The sequence below is a fragment of the Somniosus microcephalus genome, chromosome 20, assembly GCF_052327205.1.
Source record: "Somniosus microcephalus isolate GS21.2 chromosome 20, FLI_Smic_1.0, whole genome shotgun sequence".
In the NCBI taxonomy this organism is placed as follows: Eukaryota; Metazoa; Chordata; class Chondrichthyes; order Squaliformes; family Somniosidae; genus Somniosus; species Somniosus microcephalus.
In genome coordinates, this window is record NC_141006.1 from 39,704,560 (window position 1) to 39,724,860 (window position 20,301).

Sequence of the window (20,301 nt, forward strand, 5' to 3'; positions counted from 1 at the left end):
ATATATTGTGAACAGCTGGGGTCCCAGGACAGATCCTTGCGGCACCCCGCTGGTCACTGCCTGCCACTCCGAAAACGAGCCGTTTATTCCAACTCTGTTTTCTATCCGCCAGCCAGTTCTCTATCCACGTTAATACTTTGCCCCCAATCCCATGAGCCTTAATTTTGCATGATAATCTTTTGTGTGGAACCTTATCAAAGGCTTTCTGGAAGTCAAGGTACACCACATCCACTGGCTCTCCCCCATCTATTTTACCAGTTACTTCCTCAAAAAATTCCAGCAGATTAGTCAAACACGATTTACCCTTTGTAAATCCATGTTGACTCTGTCCGATCCTTTCCCCATTTGTCAAGTGCTCCGCTATTTTATCCTTAATAATGGACTCTAGCATTTTGCCCACAACCGATGTAAGGCTTACTGGTCTATAATTCCCTGCTTTCTCTCTACCCCCCTTTTTAAATATTGGGGTAACATTAGCTACCCTCCAATCCACGGGTACTGTTCCCGAGTCAATGGAGTTCCGGAAGATGATCCTTAGAGCATCTGCTATCTTCAGGGCCACCTCCTTAAGTACCCTAGGATGTAGTTTATCAGGCCCCGGGGATTTGTCGGCCTTCAGTCCCCTCAACTTACCCAACACCATATCCCTAGAGATACTAATTTCTGTCAGCTCCTCCCTCTCATTAGTCCCTATGTTTGCCGATATTCCTGGGAGGTTATTTGTGTCCTCCTTTGTGAATACAGAACCAAAGTATGAGTTTAATTGGTCTGCCATTTCCTTATTCTCCATTATATATTCTCCCGAATCGGACTGCAAGGGACCGACTTGGGATTTTACCAGTCTTTTCCTCCTGATATACCGATAAAAGCTTTTGCAGTCTGTCTTTATGTTTGCTGCAAGTTTACTTTCGTATTCTATTTTCCCCTTCCTGATTAATCCCTTTGTCCTCTTTTGCTGTATCCTGTACTGCCCCCAATCTTCCGGTCTGGTGCTTTTTTTTGCCAGTTGATATGCCCTTTTTTTTGATTTTATGCTGTCCCTAATTTCCCTCGTTATCCACGGTTGAGTCACCTTTTTAGGTTTATTTTTATGCCAAACCGGTATAAACATGTTCTGGAATTCTTCCATTCTATCTTTGAATGCTTGCCATTGTCTATCCACTGTCAATCCCCCCAGAAACACCACCCAATCAATCTTACCCAATTCCCGTCTCATACCCTCGTAATTCCCTTTATTTAAGTTCTGGACCTTAGTCTCTGATTCAATTTCCTCACTCTCCATCTCGACTGAGAGCTCGATCATATTATGATCGCTCTGACCCAAGGGGCCTCGTACAAGAAGATTGCTGATAAGTCCCTTCTCATTGCACAATACCCAGTCTAAAATGGCCTGATCTCGAGTCGGCTCCTCGACATATTGGTCCAGATAACCGTCCCGAAAACATTCCAGGAATTCCTCCTCCTCAGAATTTTTACTAATTTGGGTAGTCCAATCAATATGTAAATTAAAGTCACCCATGATGACAGCTGTGCTCTTATCGCACGCTTCTCTAATTTCCCTTTTTATGCCTTCCCTCACCTCCATATTACTATTTGGAGGCCTATATATCACACCCACTAACGTTTTCCTCCCCTTGCTATTTCTCATTTCTACCCATACAGATTCCGTTTCATCCGAGTTAATATCCTTCCTTTCCATTGCATTAATCCCCTCCTTTACCAGCAATGCTACCCCACCTCCCCTACCTTTTTGCCGATCCTTCCTAAATATTGTATATCCCTGGATGTTAAGTTCCCAGCCTTGCCCACCCTGCAGCCACGTTTCTGTAATCCCAATCAAATCATACTTGTTTACCTCTATTTCCACAACTAATTCATCCACCCCACTTTATTCTAGAAGGCAGAACAGTCACAGAGACAAGACAGAATGTATCAGAACTTTTATTGACTTAGTTATATTTTTCTTCCTTCATGTTGAGAACGGAGAGGAAAGATGGTCATTTATTTTCAGTTGTTTTAAGGAACGTTTCCTTTTCAAAGAAGCAGGGCTGCAACAGCAGCCAAGGTGCCACCTGCAGATCCCACTGCAGCACTGGTAGCTGCAGAGAGTCCAGCAGCCCCTTTAAAGAAAAAAGTACATGTGAATAACACAATCGGAGATATCCTGACTTTGTTAATAATCACCACTTCTTATATTCCAGAGCTGAACAGTAAGCTGGGGAAAGATGCAATCCATATTATAATCTACTGAACAGTTGATTTCTTTATTTGTATTTACAACAAAGTCAACCCATATTTCATTAGCACTTTGTTGAAATTAAAACATAACAGAATTAACATTTATTGCAAAAGTATCATTTAGCTTCTATTAAAATTGTACTGAAAGAAGTTGCCAAGACAATCGTGTAATATAAAAATGTATTCAGCACCATCATGAATGCAGAGAAAGCCAAACATCAGTAGAGCGGCTTTAAACAAGAAAGATTGAGAAATATTAATCACTTATCACTAGACCTTACCAGCAGATTGAAGGAGGGCCACCAGACCTCCAGCTGCTACAGCTCCTCCATTGGCAACAGCAGCCGAAGACATCATACTTGCTGCAATAGAACCAGCTGCTATTCCAGCACTGGTAAATCCCACTACTCCCAGGACCAATGGAGCAGCAACAATGGTACTAGCTAAAAGAGGAGACATCCCCGTTTAAACACAGCACATATATACACAGGAGTTTCATACAGGCCAAGTAACACACAGGGATTCAAATAACATTGTTTACCGAGAGCGCAAAACTCAGGCAATTTACAATATTGCCCAGAATTCTTCCTGTCTGCAGTGAAGGTTTATTTCCTTCACAATATTCCCATCCAGCACCTTGGAATCAGTTATATTTGTAATAATAATCCAGATCCAAGACATTCTTCCAAATTTCCTGAAGATGCCACGCCTGGATTTTCACAGGGGCGCTCCCGATTGTCTGCCGTAACTTTGGCAGAAATCCCGGAGAAACAATATAAATGGCCATTTACGTTATTAGTCCAAGGTTTCTGGCGATATTCAAAAGTTATTGCAGATAATTGGGAGAACCCCCATTAAAATTCTATCCCTCAACCTTTAACAGCACTGAACCCTCAACCTTTAACAGCACTGAAACCTAATAGAGGTAGCAGAATTAAACAGCAAGTTCAAGAATAACAGCCACTAACAACTGTAACTCATGGTTCATGCTGTGTTGCTATGCACTGAATTACAGGGAAACATCAATTAAATGTTATAAACTTTAAGTGGTCGCAGCAATCTAATGGAACTGCATCTGTAAGTATTACAGTGAGCGGCACATTGAGTGCAGTGGGACTCAACTAACGTTACTGTGACAGTCCTAGTGTACGCCAGGACTTCCTACTTTACTCTTGCTGCCTGTTCCTTCCTTCTTTAGTTGATGTAGCTGCTGAATGATTTGAAAATATTCCACTACCATAGTGCATCACTATTGTCTACTTTAGAAACATCAGGGGTGATTTGAACCGGACCCACCCGCCAGAAACTAGGCGAGTGGGAATTAAAATTGTCCAGGTTACTTACCCAACAGAAAGCCGCCAGGAACTCACTGTTCTGAATTCTATCCTGCTCTACTGAGTAAACGGCAAAGTCACCTGCCCAGAGCTGGCCTTTGCATATGCCCGTCAGGTTGCAATCATGTCATCAGGACCCACATGCAATTTAAACGACTGGCTTGAGCGGCTAAGCCATTGTAGCTTTGCTGTGAGGTGAAGACAGCAGGAAGAGGAGCTTCGGACAGAAGAGGCCCAAAGAAGTAAGCGTTTTTATTTTCCTTGTGGGGCCCTGAAGTGCAGGAGTGCTTCCCACCACCTCCTACCCGAAATGAAAGAAAGGAGAGAAGGGAGGAGAGAGAAGGAAAAAACAGCAACAACTTGTATTTATATAGTGCCTTTAACGTCCCAAGGCACTTCACAGGAATGTTAGAAGACAAAAATTTAACACCAAGCCATATAAGGAGAAATTAGGGCAGGAGACCAAAAGCTTGGTCAAAGAGGTAGGTTTTAAGGAGCGTCTTAAAAGGAGGAGAGAGGGGCGGAGGGGGTTAGGGAGGGAATTCCAGAGCTTAGGGCCTAGACAGCCGAAGGCACGGCCACCAATGGTTGAGCGATTATAATCAGGGATATAAAAAGAAATGCCAAGTTCAAAAAAAGAGACAGAATAATTAAGCAGGAGAGAGAGAGAGAGAGAGAGAGAGAAACAGAAATATGACAGGGACAGGTGAGAGACAGAGAAAAAGGAAATTAAAAAAAAAAAAAATGTATTTATATAGTGCCATTCATGATCTCGGGACATCTCAAAGCACTTGCCAGCCAATGAAGTACTTGTTTGAAGTATAGTCACGATTGCAATATAGGAAATGCAGCAGCCAATATTGCAAAGCATGGACAGCAATGGGATAGTGACCAGAATCTGTTTTAGTTATATTGATTGAGGGATAAATATTGGCGAACTCCCCTGCTCTTCTTCGCATAGTGCCATGGGCTCTTACATATCCACCTGAGGGGGCAGTCGGGGCCTTGCTTTAACAACTCAACTGAAAGACGGCACTTCTGCTAGTGCAGCACTCCCTTAGTACTGCGCTGAAGTCAGCCTAGATTGTGTGCGCATCGTCACACTTTGGACATCACAATTCATATAAAACACCAGTAAACCAAATTGAGCAATTTTAAATAGAAGAAACCCAGTCATTTCCTGTTTTTTCTGATCTTGAAATAACAAGGAAGCAAGCAGCTGATAATCTAGAGAAACATCCTCAAATTAAGCTCAGTAGCTATTTAGTCCACTTTACCCAGGGGGTGCCTGAACTAATAACTTTAAAAAGGGCATGCTAGGTAAGCAGATAAACATTACAACTATGCTACGCATAAGCATCAGCACAGGAAATCAATTAGTTCGCAAAACAAAAGGATATGATCCAGAGAGCCTGAGGGTCTCACAATGACTCTTGATGTAATATGGGAGGGGTAGACTGCCCATTACTACACTTCAGAGATGGGGGGCGTGCAGACAATTTTCATCTGGCCTCGGTTTTGGGTCCAGACTTGGCGCTGCTGAGCTACACATCCGAAGACGGAGGCCTGAGGATGGTGAAAATTTGGCCCTCGGGCCTCATTTACACATTAAGGATGAGCTGCCAGCGCTGGTCGCATCTCCACAGGAAGCTCACCTGAGGAAAGACTTCAATTTCTGGCCGCCTGCCTTGGGAGCAGCCACCCTCAGATTTGGGGGGGGGGGGGGGGGGGGGGGGGGAGAAGAATGACAGCGGGGGGCGGCGATCACACCCGGCAGGAGTACTGTGGACTCCCACTCTGCACATTTTGGTGGTTGCATCCAGATCCAGCAAATGGCTGAAGTATGTCGTATGACATAAATTTCAATCACTTGAGTCCTAGTGTTGATATGGCGGCCTCTTTAAAATTTAAGTGGCCAAAAAGCCAATCCTTAGTTACATAGTAAACCAAATGGAGCAATTTTAAATAGAAAATGAATTCCAGTCATTTCCTGTTTTTTCTGATCTTGAGATAACAAGGAAGCAAGCAGCGGATAATCTAGAGAAACATCCTCAAATTAAGCTCAGTAGCTATTTAGTCCACTTTACCCAGGGGGTGCCTGAACTAATAACTTTAGCAGGCCAGGTAAGTAAATAAACATTACAACTATGCTATGCATAAGCATCAGCACGGGAAATCAATTAGTTCGCAAAACAAAGGCAACTGTAGTTGAATTTGAAAAGTCAAAACTCCCCACTTTACAGGGCAACAAAGTGGCCACCGGCCACGCTGCTCTGCGTTAAGCATCGGAGACCTGCCACAGCCAATCTCTGCCTCACCCACTCCAGGCAGAGTCCCCAATGGAGAGCAGGAACCCATGAAAAATATTTTTAACCCGGAGGCCAGAAAAACTAGCCAGGGCCAGAGGCACATCCCTGTGGCGGTCAAAAGTCCCATTCGCTGCACTTCCAACTGGGGTCATGGCTGATCAGAAGACTTAGGCCACTTTGTGTGACAGCATAAGAATCCAGAGAGGCATTGCAAACCACCGGGTTCTGAGAAATTGGAGCACTGAGTAAATGATTGGGGAGCAGCAGATTGTGTAACATGCATTGCTGCAGCTAAGCCCAATTCAGTAGCACCCTCTCTGGGATTGTGTTGCCACATTTAGAAAAGTTAATTTATCAAAAGTGGAATAGTGCTTACCTGCACCAACACCTGCTAATATAACGGTTAACAACACCATAATTGGATTGATTTGATTTCTGTAAACAAAAGGAATCTTGTTAAAAAAACTTGCATTGGTATAGCACCTTTCACTACCTCAAGATGTCCCAAAGCACTTAAGCCAATTAAATATTTAAAGCATAGTCACTGTTATAATGTAGAAAACACTGCTGCCAATTTGCACATAGCAAGCTCCCACAAACAACAATGTGATCATGACCAGATAATTTGTTTTAGTGATGTTGGTTAAGGGATAAATATCAGCCAGGACGCTGAGGAGAACTCCCCTGCTCTGCTTCGAAATAGTGCCATGGGATCTTTTACGTCCACCTGAGAAAGCAGACAGGACTTGGGTACAAAATCTAGGCTGGCAGTACCAAAGTCCCCAAAGTGAGACTTCAACCCACAACCCTCTGGCTCAGAGGGCAGTACTACGACTGAGCCATGGCTGACACCGCACAATCCTATAAACTTCATTGTAGGGGTAAATATTGTAGATATTTTGCTCTCCTGGCCAGTCACGCACATTTTTATTGTGATTGTGCTACAAGGAAAGAACAGTCAGTAAGTAAAGTGTCGTGTCATGAAAGGCAAGGAGGGGCGAGTGCTGAGTGACTGAAAATGGAGGGCGAGCCAGTACTGACCAGTTCAGACTGGTCACAAGAACATATCCAGGCTGGATCAGAATGGTGGGAAATTTTAAGACAAGCTGCTTGGAATCGAGTACTATTGGTGGCATCTGATATCAGAGTCTATTGAAATAGAACCCCAACATGGTGGCAATCCCCAAAACGTTTTACAGCCAATTAAATACTTTGAAGTGTTGTCACTGTCGTAACGTTGGAAACACAGCAGCCAATTAAAGAAGCATCCAGTAATTATTGGAAACTAAAATGGTTGCCTTGGGACCATACTGGAGAAAACAAACCGGGGGGGAAGAAATCAGAAAGAAAACAAATAAATGGCTTCTTGCCACACTAGTCCTCACGGTATCTGATTTCAGTGAAGCAGATGAATTCTTAAGATGGATCTAGTGAGCTGAAAGATGTGGAAAGGCTTTGAGTTTAGATCAGAAAGATGAACTGAATGAGATTAACACTTTGATATATCGGATGGGCAAGGAAGCTGAGATTATTTAGTGTTTTTTCCCCCAATTGCCTGCGAACAAATGAGGCAATTAAAATAGTAGCGGTTAGATTTTGTAGTCTATAGGAACCCAATTCTTGAAAGTGCAAAATTTAAAGAAAGGGAAATACACAATAATGATCAATCTTTCAAGAGCCAAAGGAATTCTGATGTGGGATTAAATCATTTTGGATTACGTTACAATTGAAAAATGTATCTTTTTTGGCAGCACTTTGTATGGGCTGTTTTTATACTGCAGTCAATGCCCATCATTCCTGGCACTAGACCAGCTCCTCTGGGTGACTAACAAAGTGCTTCTTCTCCTATTTATCAGGAGATAGGATTTGATCGATCTAATACTAACTGAAAAAATTGCACAGGTGGAACCAGTGCAGTAACTGTTGTGTATGTACCTTTAAGAGAATAACTGGTCTCCCCTTTCAGCATTCCGCAGGGACCGCTCTCTCCGAGACACCCTAGTCCACTCCTCTATCACCCCAAACAGCCCTTCCCCTTCGCCTGGCACCTTCCCGTGCAAGCGGAGGAGGTGTAACACCTGCCCCTATACCTCCCCCCTCCCCACTGTCCAGGGCCCCAAACACCCCTTCCAGGTGAAACAGCGATTTACTTGTACTTCTCGCAATCTAGTATACTGTATTCGCTGTTCACGATGCGGTCTCCTCTACATTGGGGAGACCAAACGCAGATTGGGTGACCGCTTTGCGGAACACCTCCGTTCAGTCCGTAAGGGTGACCCCGAGCTTCCGGTCGCCTGTCATTTCAATTCACCGCTCCATTCCCACTCGGACCTCACCGTCCTTGGCCTCTTGTACTGTTCCACGGAAGCTCAACGTAAACTCGAGGAACAGCACCTCATCTTCCGATTAGGCACTCTGCAGCCTTCCGGTCTCAATATCGAGTTCAACAATTTCAGATCATAACCTCGGCCCCTATTTCATTTTTACTTATATTTTTCCACTCCTTTCCTCCCCCCCCCCCCCCTTTCCTTTTGTTTCTCTCTCACACCTGGCAGCTATCTTTTGCCCTGCCAGTACACTTTACACCTAATCCCAGCCTATTACCATCTCGTCTAGCTTCTAATCTCTTTTACTTCTTTTGGTTCTTTTATTCTTTTGTCCGATCGCAGCCCTGCCTTCGATCTAGTTCCTTTTCTCTCCAGTTTTGAAGAAGGGTCAAACCCGAAACGTCAACTCAAATTTCTCTCCACGGATGTTGCCTGACCTGCTGAGTTTTTCCAGCATTTTTTGTTATTGTGGACAACTTCTTGTTTGCCTACCGGAATGCGACACATGCGGTTACCAACCAAACTCCAGCCATGATGTTCTTCAATCGAAGACTACGATGCCGCTTGGATTTGGTTCAGCCAAATGTCCGAAGAGATGTGGAGAACAGGCAGTTTCAGAATATGAATGAAAGGCCGACCAGGAGTTTTAAGATAGGTCAACCAGTTTTGGCCCGGGACTACCGCACTGAGAAATGGCAGCCAGGAACGATTTGTACACGACAAGGACCTCATGTATACCGTGGACGTTGGGGAGAGCATTGTAAGACGCCATGCTGACCAGATTCTAGAGTCACTGGAAAACGTCAACTCCACACCACGATCTGATACACCTGGTAATGAAATCGACGTTCCAATTGCAGCTACCGCAGAACCAGTAATATTGGAAGATGAACCAAACAACGACATTGATTCCGACTCAACATTGCCAGAAGAACCTGATACTCCAAAGAGGCATTATCCAGACAGAATCAGGAAGCCTCCTCAAAGACTGAATTTATAATTGCTTAAACTTAACCAATGTATCTAGCAACAGTAATTGTGATTGTAATTCGTTATCATTAGTTGTTAAATGAATGTTATGTACTGTTTATCTAAAAGGGGAGGAATTGTTGTGTATGTACCTTTAAGAGAATAACTGGTCTCAGACTGCAGTACCAGCAGTGACCACCCCTGTATAAAAGGCGCTAGAGAGCCTCTGTTGGTTAGTTTCGTTTATGCCTTTCACCAGTAAAGACTTGTTTGTTTCTCTCCTGCTAGCCGTGTCTTAATCATTCACGGACTTAAATTAATCATTCACGGACTTAACATCAGGTTAAAGCACAAGGAGAAAAAAGTCACAGCCCATGCATCAAATGCAACTTTTTGCTTTAAAAATAAAATCCCATTTTTCTTCTCTCCTCCCCTTTGGACACCGGACCTTGCTGTGGTACAATTCTACGAGTGGCAGCGACCCTCCAGTAGCCCACCCGAATGAGCATTCTTTACCTCAGGTCCTCGACTGAGAACATTGGCAAGCTATTCAACCACGATGCATGTCCCTCACACGCACTTTGCAGCAAGTGTCCCTCGGTGGATTAGGAACTGCAAGCCTAACTGTGGGTGTTCTGGGGCCAGTTGTTGCACATAAATTGCTCTCCTTGCGGACATCAGTTAACTCAGCAGAGACAGGAAATTAAACCTTCCTGGTCCCTATGGCTAGAAGGCAAAGGGGTGGTGGGAATTTGCAGGTAGGTTCTCCTGCTTTCCCGTTGTAACTTTGCCGTTTATACCATTTTCCAGGGTTTCCTTAGCACTTCCACCGAAGTTATGACAGGCAAGTGGGAGAACCCCCGCGGAAATTCTCGCCTTAATTCCTCCCTAAACCATGACAGAGAAACCTGCCCAGTTATTTTGAAATCAAACCGCTAATTTTCTTTTTTTTTGTTTTGACTTGGGGGGGGGGGGGGGGGTCGCGGGCAGGGCTTTCAAAACACCAGCTTGTCGCCTCTTCCAACCAGAAGCCCACCCACCCGTAAAGCAGGGTTTCCGCCGCAGTTGTGGCAGCGGAGCAGAAGCAAGGCGAGGAAATTCCTGGCGTTGAGCCGGGGCAGGGAGAGAGGCTGGCTGAGCCCGTGGGGAAAATCGGGATTGTCAGGAGGCTTTGAACGCTAACCTTCCAGGGCTGCTGTCGGGACAGTGACATCTGCAGATCTGGATTCCTGCAAGGAGAGGAGCAAGTCAGTGGAAGGGTGCGCTCAATCCTGGGGAAGAGGCTGGACCCTCTCCTGGACTGAGCCAGGAATTTTTGCTGAGATCTCCCATTCCTTCGCGCTTATTTGGCGAGAGATCCGTTTTATATTTAATGAGTTTCCAGAGTGCCCCAAGTTGTCTCTCTCTCTCGCACCCCCTCCTAATCCCAATCCCAATTATTCTCGCCCCCCAGTTACCAATCCCCTCTGAAAAGCACAGCGTAAAGTTGCCATACCTGTGGGCTGCTCCTTTGCACCTGTTCCTCTTTTTCCCGACTGCCCAATATATATAGCTAAATAATAAAGTATTGCAGGGGCGGCGCTCGCAGCTCATTGCTTCAATTTACGCCCAAGGGTGAATGGCGTCCAACAGGACCCGCCCGAACACCGTCCCGCCCGACTGAGCCGCGCCTGCGCAGTACAATGGCCGCGCCCTGCCTGGTGCCAATGGTTTTACTGTCAGCTTGCTGCCTGCTTGGAGGTGGTCAGGGTGGGACTTTCAGAAAGTATTTTGCACTCTTTATTTCCCCCCCCCAAATCCAACCCAAAAACACACGGGCCAGGATTATGCGTTGAGAATAAACGTAAGGCTATCAGCGCCCACCGTTATTATCATGGAGCGAATTGGTCAGCAACTTGCGTTATCTGCACGTGCGCAGTTAAACGCGGAAATCAGGAAGTTGCCCTGCTCCACCACAGGCCTGCGCTCCACCAGTACCTCGCCAATAGACGCGGCATTGGAATCCATGTAAGAGCGTGAAGTTGCGGTACTCACCCACTAAACACGCCAGAAAAAGTTAAGACTGGCGCATTCAAGTGTAAGTGAATTTTTAAAGAAAGATAAACATGTATTTATATAGCGCCTTTCACGACCACCGGACCTCCCAAAGTGCTTTACAGCCAATGAAATACTTTTGAAGATTTATTCTCCTCCCCTTAAAAAACAGAGCATTCCTTCTTTGCACAATCACGAATCTAGCCAAACTGAACATTAAATTAATTGCTGCTCCGCTAGACTCGGGCAGACTCTCCTGCAATCTCCATCTCAAAATTGAGTCCCATGGGATTCTCATTCTTGCTGTTTGGTCCCCACCCAGCAAAAAAACCTCACATAACTGTCGAACATAGTACAGGTAGACTATCCTTTATCCGAAAACCTCGGGATCAGCCGAGTTTCGGATAAAGGAGAATTTCGGATTTCGGAAGGTGGGTCGGCGGGGGGGGGGTCGTGCGCACGACTTACGCTGACGCTCAGCGTAAGTCAGTCGGGGTCGGCGGGGGTCGGGGCTGGCGGGGTCCGCGGGGGGGGTCGGCGGTTGTCGGGGCTAGCGGGGTCCGCGGGGGGGTCGGCGGTTGTCGGGGCTGGCGGGGTCCGCGGGGGAGTCGGCGGTTGTCGGGGCCGGCGGGGTCCGCGGGGGGGGTCGGCGGTTGTCGGGGCTGGCGGGGGGTCGTGCGCACGACTTACCCTTTATCCGAACTTCCGCAACCGGAACCCTCTAAAAACCGAAGGTTTTTTCGTTCAGCGTAAGTCGTACGCACGACTTACGCTGAACGAAAAAACCTTCGGTTTTTAGAGGGTTTCGGAAGTCCGGATAAAGGGTAGTCTACCTGTACTTAAAATCATTTAACTGCAGACAGAACACCAGTAAACAGGACAGAGTCTCATCCCGTGTCCCACACACTGGGCAAGTTGCCACCTCCACTCGCCCAATCTTACATAAGACCGTCATGGTAAAAATCTGGTAATGAGCCAAGTTGAAATCCAGTTCAATCCACTCTGGACATTTAAAATACGCCCACACTCCCTTCCAAATCCTGTTGAAGTCCAGCTGTGGGTATATACTCTGCCAAACCTCCTGACCAAAAGGTGTCTTGAATCTCCATTCTCTAAATACCCCATTGTAAGATAATGTAGGAAACGCGGCAGCCAATTTGCACACACAAGAACATAAGAAATAGGAGCAGAAGTAGGCCATTCGGCCCCTCAAGCCTGCTCCACCATTCAATAAAATCATGGCTGATCTTCTACCTCAACTCCACTTTCCTGTACTATCCCCATACCCCTCGATATTCAAAAATCTATCGACCTCGGTCTTGAATATACTCAACGGCTGAGCCTCCACAGATTTCCAAGCAATGTGATAATGACCATATACTCTGTTTTTGTTATGTTGATTGAGGGATAAATATTGGCCAGGACTCCAGGGATAACTCTCCTGCACTTCTACAAAATAGTGCCATCCACCTGAGAGTGCAGACGGGACCGCAGTTTAATGTCTCATTCGAAAGATAGCACCTCTGACAGTGCAGTGTTCCCTCAGTACTGCACTGGAGTGTCAGCCTAGAATTTTTTTGTGCTAAGTCTCTGGAGTGGGACTTGAACCCACAACCTTCTGACTCATAGGCAAGGGTACTACCAACTTTTTTTCAAATATATTATTTACATTGAACATTAAGAACATTTACAACATCGTGATCATTCCATTGTATCATTCAAATCCATTCCGCCGCTCTGCACAGCCATTCCTCCACCACATATCAAAACCTGAAGTTGAATTTGTCTCCCGTAACATTCATCGATTGTACTTTTAAAATTTATCATAAAATACTATCTTTAAATTCCTTTCTCAATAAAACATCCACAGAGCTTTAATAATCTTTTAGCTTATATTTAAAATACACTTAGATTTATTCTCCTCCCCTTTAAAAAACAGAGCATTCCTTCTTTGCACAATCACGAATCTAGCCAAACTGAACATTAAATTAATTGCTGCTCCGCTAGACTCGGGCAGACTCTCCTGCAATCTCCATCTCAAAATTGAGTCCCATGGCATTCTCATTCTTGCTGTTTGGTCCCCACCCAGCAAAAAAACCTCACGTAACTGTCGAACATAGTACTTAAAATCATTTAACTGCAGACAGAACACCAGTAAACAGGACAGAGTCTCATCCCGTGCCCCACACACTGGGCAAGTTGCCCCCTCCACTCGCCCAATCTTACATAAGACCATCATGGTAAAAATCCAGTAATGAGCCAACTTGAAATCCAGTTCAATCCACTCTGGACATTTAAAATTCGCCCACACTCCCTTCCAAATCCTGTTGAAGTCCAGCTGTGGGTATATACTCTGCCAAAACTCCTGACCAGAAGGCGTCTTGAATCTCCATTCTCAAAATACCCCATTGTAAGATATTTAGTAGATGATAATCATATATGTATAAATTCAAGTGTAGCCATTGACCAAATAATATTACCCATAATTACTCCTGGGTAACTAGAACTTGTTCAGAATGTAGCTGCAGACAGTCCAAAGCAGTTTTGACTAAGTTTTGATAACAAACAGCCACAGACTGCAAGTGAAGGTCAAATCATTAAATTGCTAAGAAAAACATATTATAATGCTGTTAGAACTTAGAATTCACTGAACAAAACTAATTGCAACAATATTTAAAGAATAATTAGTATAAATTCCAATAACAGAGAGATCATGGAAGTTAAAGTATTTATCTGGTAGATTAAAGGGAGATAGTCTGGATACATCAAGACTAGTGAAACAGCGCTAAACGATCTGGGGCCTTGGTATAGAAAGGCCTTGTACTGCTTGAGACATGAAATGACAGAGATACAGTAAATTCCAAAGGGGTGAAAAGCTATAAACAAGATAACACGACAGCAGAACAGGGTTAATGGAAATGCACTGGAAAAGGAGTGGCCAGGTTACTAGCCTTAACCTGAGTGACAATGGTATTTTGACCATTAGAACCAATTAAAAAAGGTGATTTTGTTAAAGACCACATATGGACACTGACCAACCAAACTGTTGATAAGGAATGGGTTAAAACCTCAAGATTCAAAGAACAGTTTCACAGAGTTTTGCTGCGAGGATGAGGAACAGACCTGCGACGACGTTGCCTGTGTCCGAAGGGCTCCAGAGACCAAGGGCTGCGAGCTATTCGTTACTATCGCCTAATGTTAAGTATATTACGCTGTAAGCTTAATAAATCTGATCTATTGCTCAAACATACTGGCTGCTGCCTATTTGTGTCTTGTCCAAGAACTCTGCGTGGTCAATCTCGAGTATTACAGTTGTCAAATTGGACCAACTCCCCCTTTCTCCAGCAGAAAGCTTGGAAAAGTGGGATGCATTTTACTTCCTTTGGAGATGTCAGCATTTATTTATTCCATCCAATCCTGTGGCATTGTCCTCACAATCTTCTCATACATGATCATAATTGCTTTTTCCTCTACCTCCTGATCCTCCTCCCACACCATGTCCCTCACTGTTGCTTCCAGCAACCAACCTGGAATTACCTCGTATAATACATCTTTCACACATATAATACCAGCTTTTATAAAAGCTTGATTAAATAAAACCTCTCCATCAATGTTGACACACCTGTTCAAAAATAAAGGCTGTTCTAAAAATTCCTCAGCACCCTTGGACATAAACTGCATACTTTTTAAAAATTGGGCCCAAGTCTCCACAACCCCCTTATAAAACCTAGGGAGAGGTTTAATCGATTTCAAAAACATATTATTGTATTCCATATACAATATCCCCTGCCCTCCTACCCCACTTCATTTAAAAAAATGCTCAAAACAATTCTTCCAAAAACTTGTAATTGATTTCTGAAGAAATCTCTTCACCCATTTGATTCTAAAGGATTTTTACTTCAAATCAATATCTGGGAAATTCCCTGATTTCTCCATCCAATGATGGTATTGTAAGCAACCAAGGCTGGGTTCCCTTCCCATAAAAACTTTACACAAGCCTCTCGGATGGACTTTTCCGCCCACTCAGGAATATCCTCCACCGTCAATAAGTACCATAGCTTAGATAGCAGGAGAGCGGATACCACTGTCGCTCTTCCTTGCACTTTCAACTACCTTCTTTCCTATCTTCCCAAAATATTTTAATTTTCATAACCTTCGGTTCCCAATTTAATCGATCTACTTCATCCCTGTCTTTCTTGCACCCCATATGCACCCCCATAACTTCCAAAACCTCCACCACCTTAAAGGGGCTTTCCTCCAACCATTCCCCTTACCCCTTCCTGCAACCAGGCATTGGGACTTACTATAATTCACTCTGGCTCCTGAAGCTCTACAATACTCCTCAACTACATCCATAGCTTTCCTCACTGATTCCCCATTTCTCAATTTAAAGGTTGTGTCATCTGCATGTTGGTGTATCACTGACACCAGCCCAGAACTGGGAACCGCAATCCCAACTACACCTTGTTCCTTTCGCATCATGTAACCTAATGGTTCTGCTACCAATGTGTACAACAATGGGGACAGGGGACAACCCTGTCTCACTGACCTCTGTATCGGAAAATACTTGGATAAAAAACCATTACATTTAACACGGCTAAATATGTTTGAATAAAAAATCCTTATCCACTCAATGAAATTTTCCCCAAAACCAAATGCTTCCAAAACCATCAATAAAAACTCATGAGAGACCCTATCAAAGGCTTTCTCTTGATCTATCTTTAATACATAAGCCTCCCTCCCACTCTTTTCCATGAGCTCTATTGCATCTCGGATTGAGACCACAGAGTCTGCGATGTCCCGGCCTATGACTCCATAGGACTGACAGGGCAAAACTATTTGTGGCATCACCTCCTTCATACGATTTGCCATAACCCTCGCCAAGATCTTATAGCCCACATTTAATAATGTGATGGGCCTCCAATTCTTTAGATCCCTTCTATCCCTTTATTTTTATATAAGCTAAGCTTATGACACCTCTCCTCATAGATGGGGCCAGGCTTCCCTCAATTTTAATCTCCTTAAAAACCTCTAAGAGCAATGGACTTAAAATTTCTAAAAATTCTTTATAAAATTCTGCACTTAGTCCATTGGACCCTGGGCTTTCCCGCCACCCCCCCCCCCCCCCCCCCCCGCTTCATTCCACTTATTGCTACTTTTATTTCCATTATTCCTACTTCTTTGTCACACATGCTTCTCGCATCCTCCTTTAAACCCTCTTCAATAAAAGCACTAACCTTCTCCATCGCCAATTTGGAAATGTCTTCTTTTGTATATAACTCTTGATAAAAGCTGCTTGCCGCCTCTAAAATCTCCCCACTTTCATGAATGATCTTCTCCCCAACCTTCAACTCTCCACTTAATGATAATCTCTGTCGCAGCTTCTCTTGCTCTAGAAAATATCTAGTGCATCTTTCGCCCTCCAATGCATCAAAAAGATCACATTTCGTTGTTCATGTACTTGTGCATTGTACAATGACAATAAAGTTGAATTATTATTATTATTATTAAGCCTTTGCACAGAGAATGGCCCCCTTGCATTTTTTAGCTTGCAATAATTCCCACTCTTGCTTTAACACCAGGAACTTAGTTTCAGCTCCCTTATCCCCTCCGTCAACTGCTTTGCAGACATCCGTAAACCTTTTGTTTATATTCTCTTCTCATGCCAATTAGCTGCCGCTCTCTCTTTCCCATAACGTATCAAAAAACTTTTACCTCATATTTGAAATTGTCCCACCAAACTCTTCTTTCTTTCAAGAACAAAGGTTCCTTCTGAGCATTCTTTATTATATTTAAAATATCTTCTTTATAAGCAATTTCTTTCAGGTATTGATTGTTTAAAATCCACACCCCTGGACCGATCTTAACTCTGCTGTTCCTAATTCTAAGAGCCAAAGACGAGTGGTCACTAAAAAATACTTTTTTGTAATACATCTCCATCACCTCAGAACTTAACCCTTCCCGCATTAACACAAAATCTATTCGGCTCTGTTTTAAAACATCACCCACCCAACCTGTTCTGGAGAACTCCCTTTTTATGGGGTTCCGGTCCCTCCATAAGTCTCTCAAATTTAAATTTGCCATCATTTTTACAATCATCCCTCTGGAGTTATCATCCTTAAAGGTCATCTGGGCTGAAATGTCCATCTGAGATAAAAATACATTAAAATCCCCCACTATACAAGGCTTTTCCACCTCTGCCACTTCAGTGAATAACCTCCGAAAAAACTCGCGACGCTTGCAATGGTCGTTCAGTGCATAGATATTAAAGAGATCGCAATTAAATTCCTCCATTTTTACCCTTAGCCGTAAAAATCTCCCCTCAGTGTCCTTATCCACCAAGGCAACGTTCTCTTTTATGGATGGACTCACCAAAACAGCCACCCCTCTACGGTTATTGTTTGCACAACTTGCAAACACCTCTCCCTTCCAAACCTTCCGAACTCTTTCTAGGATATCCTCATCCCAAAAGGTTTCTTGCAGACACAACAAGTCAGTGCCTTTAAAATACTGCAACAACTGCTGCAATTTCTTCTCACCCCTCAGTCCGTTCACATTAATTGAGACCAATGTAATCATGGCTCCGAATAAGGGAAGTATGCCTGATAATCTCCCCATCATTTAATCTCTGGCCCTTCCCTCCTCTTATGCTCCTTCCCAACTTTTCGGGCAGCTGTTGCTTTTTCCTGCAGCCTCCGGCCCTTTTTCACCTCCTGTTTGAACTCTCTCTGCTGTTTTAGCCTCTTCCTTGCATTAGGTTTGGGCTGACGAGCTGCCCGTTCTCCTTCCTTCTGCCCCTCACTAACCTTTCCCTTTCCACACAATGCCATCCCAACCCCCACATCCATGTCTCTGTCCTCCTCTGATTCCTCACTCTCGAGCTCTTCTGTAACCTCCTGTTCCTGCTCCCCGTCAGATACATGGGGCTGGATTTTCATTGGGCCGTGGAGTCGGGATTGGAGGCGTGTGGGGATTTAAAATCCCGAAATCGGGGGTCCCGCCCCCAACCCGCCTCCATGCCAGTTTCAAAGGAGGTGGGTACCCGCCTCGCACTGGGACCCGCCTCCCCGAGGCGGGAAGGGGATTAGTGCCAATTACCTGCCTATTAACAGGTAGTTAACAGGCAGTTTTTAGCTAATCCCCATTTTCATTGTTGAAATGTGGGATTCCCGACGGCTCCAAACCACGCCAAGTTAGCGAGGCGGGCCCTCGGGATGAAGGGCTTGGAGGGGTCGAGATGTCTGGTGTTCAGGTGAGTGATGGGTGCATGAGTGCAGAGGGAAGTGTGTTTGGTCTGTGTAAAGTATTTTAAAGAAGTTCTACTAGCCTTTACTTACCTTTACAGCCTTCCTTCCTTCAGGTCTTGGGAGTCCCTCATCTCACCGGCACAGAAAGCTGAATGGCCGCCAGCTGTCAAAATCTGCAGCCTCTGCTTTCTGTTCCGGGGAGATCTCTAGATCATCCTGAGAGGAAGGAATTAACCTGGAGTACAGATTGTCAGTGTTTGACAGCTTCAAACAGCTGTGAAATGCTGTTATTTCATCTGTCAAAAGGTCTTGACAGATGAAATTTCAATCTGTGACATCACCTGTTGCCGGGTGCCCCTTAATTGGCCTGCTGAACCCGCTGGGCGGGCTCAACAATGTCAATCAAGTCTAAATCGCGTGGGTTGGCTAGAACTCGATGGAGGCAGGACTACAACCCCAAAAGTTGTAGTCCCGCCTCCTCAATGAAAATCCAGCCCATGGACTTGCTCCCCGTCAGATACATAGGGCTTGATTTTACTCAGCAAGACGAGTTGGGGGTGGGACTGCTGCCTTCCGGGTTCTAGTCCCGCCCCCAGCGACGTCCGACGCACAGACGCTATTTTCCCCTGATTGGCCTCGTTAAGCCCGCCCTGCGGGCTTGCTGGCCAATTAAGGGAAATCCAGTGTCAGATGACGGTTTTCTTAAAGGCACATGAACCATAAATTTTTGACAGATGATTTGACAGTGTTTGACAGCATTGAGGTGCTGTCAAACACTGACAATCACTGTACAAAGGTGAGCCCTTGCACCCAGACTCTCCAATGATTCTCTCCTTAGGATGAAACAGATGGCAGCTGCAGGTGAGGGTACAGAAGAGATCTGTCACTTCTCCCAATGAGGTGAGGCCACACAAACACTTCAAAGTTTGTCACCTACAGAAAAATCTAAACACATTAAAAATGACTTTCCCAACATTTCATTACCTCTGATACTCACCAGTGTTTCATTGCATCCTTCACACCACTTCTGCAGCTGTCATCTATACACAAACATTACAACAGACCCACAGCACACCTCACTTACCCTGGCAGAGTTCCCTGACGTCAGGAAGCCTGCAGAAGTTGCAAAATGGGAAAAAGCCTCTTAACTGCCGGTTAACTTACCGGCAGTAAAGTGGCTATAAGCCTCTTCCCACCGCTAGGAGTTGGGTCTCTGCACAAATTGGTAACCCAACTCCCGGGAAGATTGGTTGGAGGGGAGTCGGGAGTGGGTTCGGGACCCGCTCCCCTTTTTGATTTTCCCAGCAGTCCCGCCTCCAAACCCGCCTCCTCAGGGCTGGTAAAATCTCCCTTAGAGAGTTTTCCTGCTATCGCGGTTTCTCTAACAGTGCCGCTCCCTTCGGCCTCATCACCACTAACCCTTGCTCCCCATTTCTTCTCTCTCTGGGACAATGGCCCGCCTATATTGCTCCCATTCTGACATCTTTGTCTCCCTGCTCCCATCCCGTCCTGCTGTCCCTTTAAGGCTCCTGCCTCTTGCACCCTCTCCTTTTCTTGCCCCCTCCTGCTCTCTGAGATGCCTGACTCCCCGTCTTTCTTTGGAGTACTTACATTTACCACACACCCTGCACCCGCCTCCTCTCCCGCAGTGGACACCAGATTCTTTAGGGAGAGCTGAACTGTATTATGGCTCAACTCTGCCCTTGACCCGTGCTGCCCTCTGCTGTCTCTGTCCTTTCCCACTGTACTTGGTGTGTTTTCCACCATTCTGTTCTCTGCTCCGCAATTTTCTGCCTCTTCCTGCGCTCTTTTCTCCTTCCATTCACCAGCTGTGTCCTCCGCC

At 45.0% G+C, this 20,301-nt stretch overlaps 1 protein-coding gene across 4 annotated transcripts; it reads right to left on the reverse strand.

The window, feature by feature from the left end:
* Window positions 1-1,925: 1,925 nt before the first annotated feature.
* LOC147103135 (interferon alpha-inducible protein 27, mitochondrial-like) lies at window positions 1,926-20,093 on the reverse strand. Of its 4 annotated transcripts, none has more exons than XR_015072900.1 (4): window positions 20,070-20,093; window positions 6,258-6,316; window positions 2,520-2,681; window positions 1,926-2,120 (listed from the first exon to the last, which is right to left on the reverse strand). XR_015072900.1 is itself a non-coding variant. In XM_085962466.1 (4 exons), the coding sequence occupies exons 1-4, from the start codon at window positions 10,768-10,770 to the stop codon at window positions 2,035-2,037; spliced, it is 405 nt and encodes a 134-aa protein (XP_085818592.1). In that variant the 5' UTR covers window positions 10,771-10,795; the 3' UTR covers window positions 1,926-2,034. The 4 variants fall into 4 exon arrangements, 1 of the variants encoding a protein (XP_085818592.1); XR_015072901.1 differs by lacking the exon at window positions 20,070-20,093 and adding an exon at window positions 19,543-19,566; XR_015072902.1 differs by lacking the exon at window positions 20,070-20,093 and adding an exon at window positions 10,361-10,384.
* Window positions 20,094-20,301: the final 208 nt, after the last annotated feature.

What these genes read in the sequence shown, in the direction of transcription:
- LOC147103135 (XM_085962466.1), bottom strand. Translation starts at nt 10,770, where the DNA reads ATGAGCTGCGAGCGCCGCCCCTGCAATACTTTATTATTTAGCTATATA. An exon ending in ATTAGCAGGTGTTGGTGCAG is followed by an intron (nt 2,682 to 6,257) that starts GTAAGCACTATT and finishes CTCCTCTTTTAG; the next exon opens with CTAGTACCATTGTTGCTGCT. An exon ending in GGCCCTCCTTCAATCTGCTG is followed by an intron (nt 2,121 to 2,519) that starts GTAAGGTCTAGT and finishes TTTTCTTTAAAG; the next exon opens with GGGCTGCTGGACTCTCTGCA.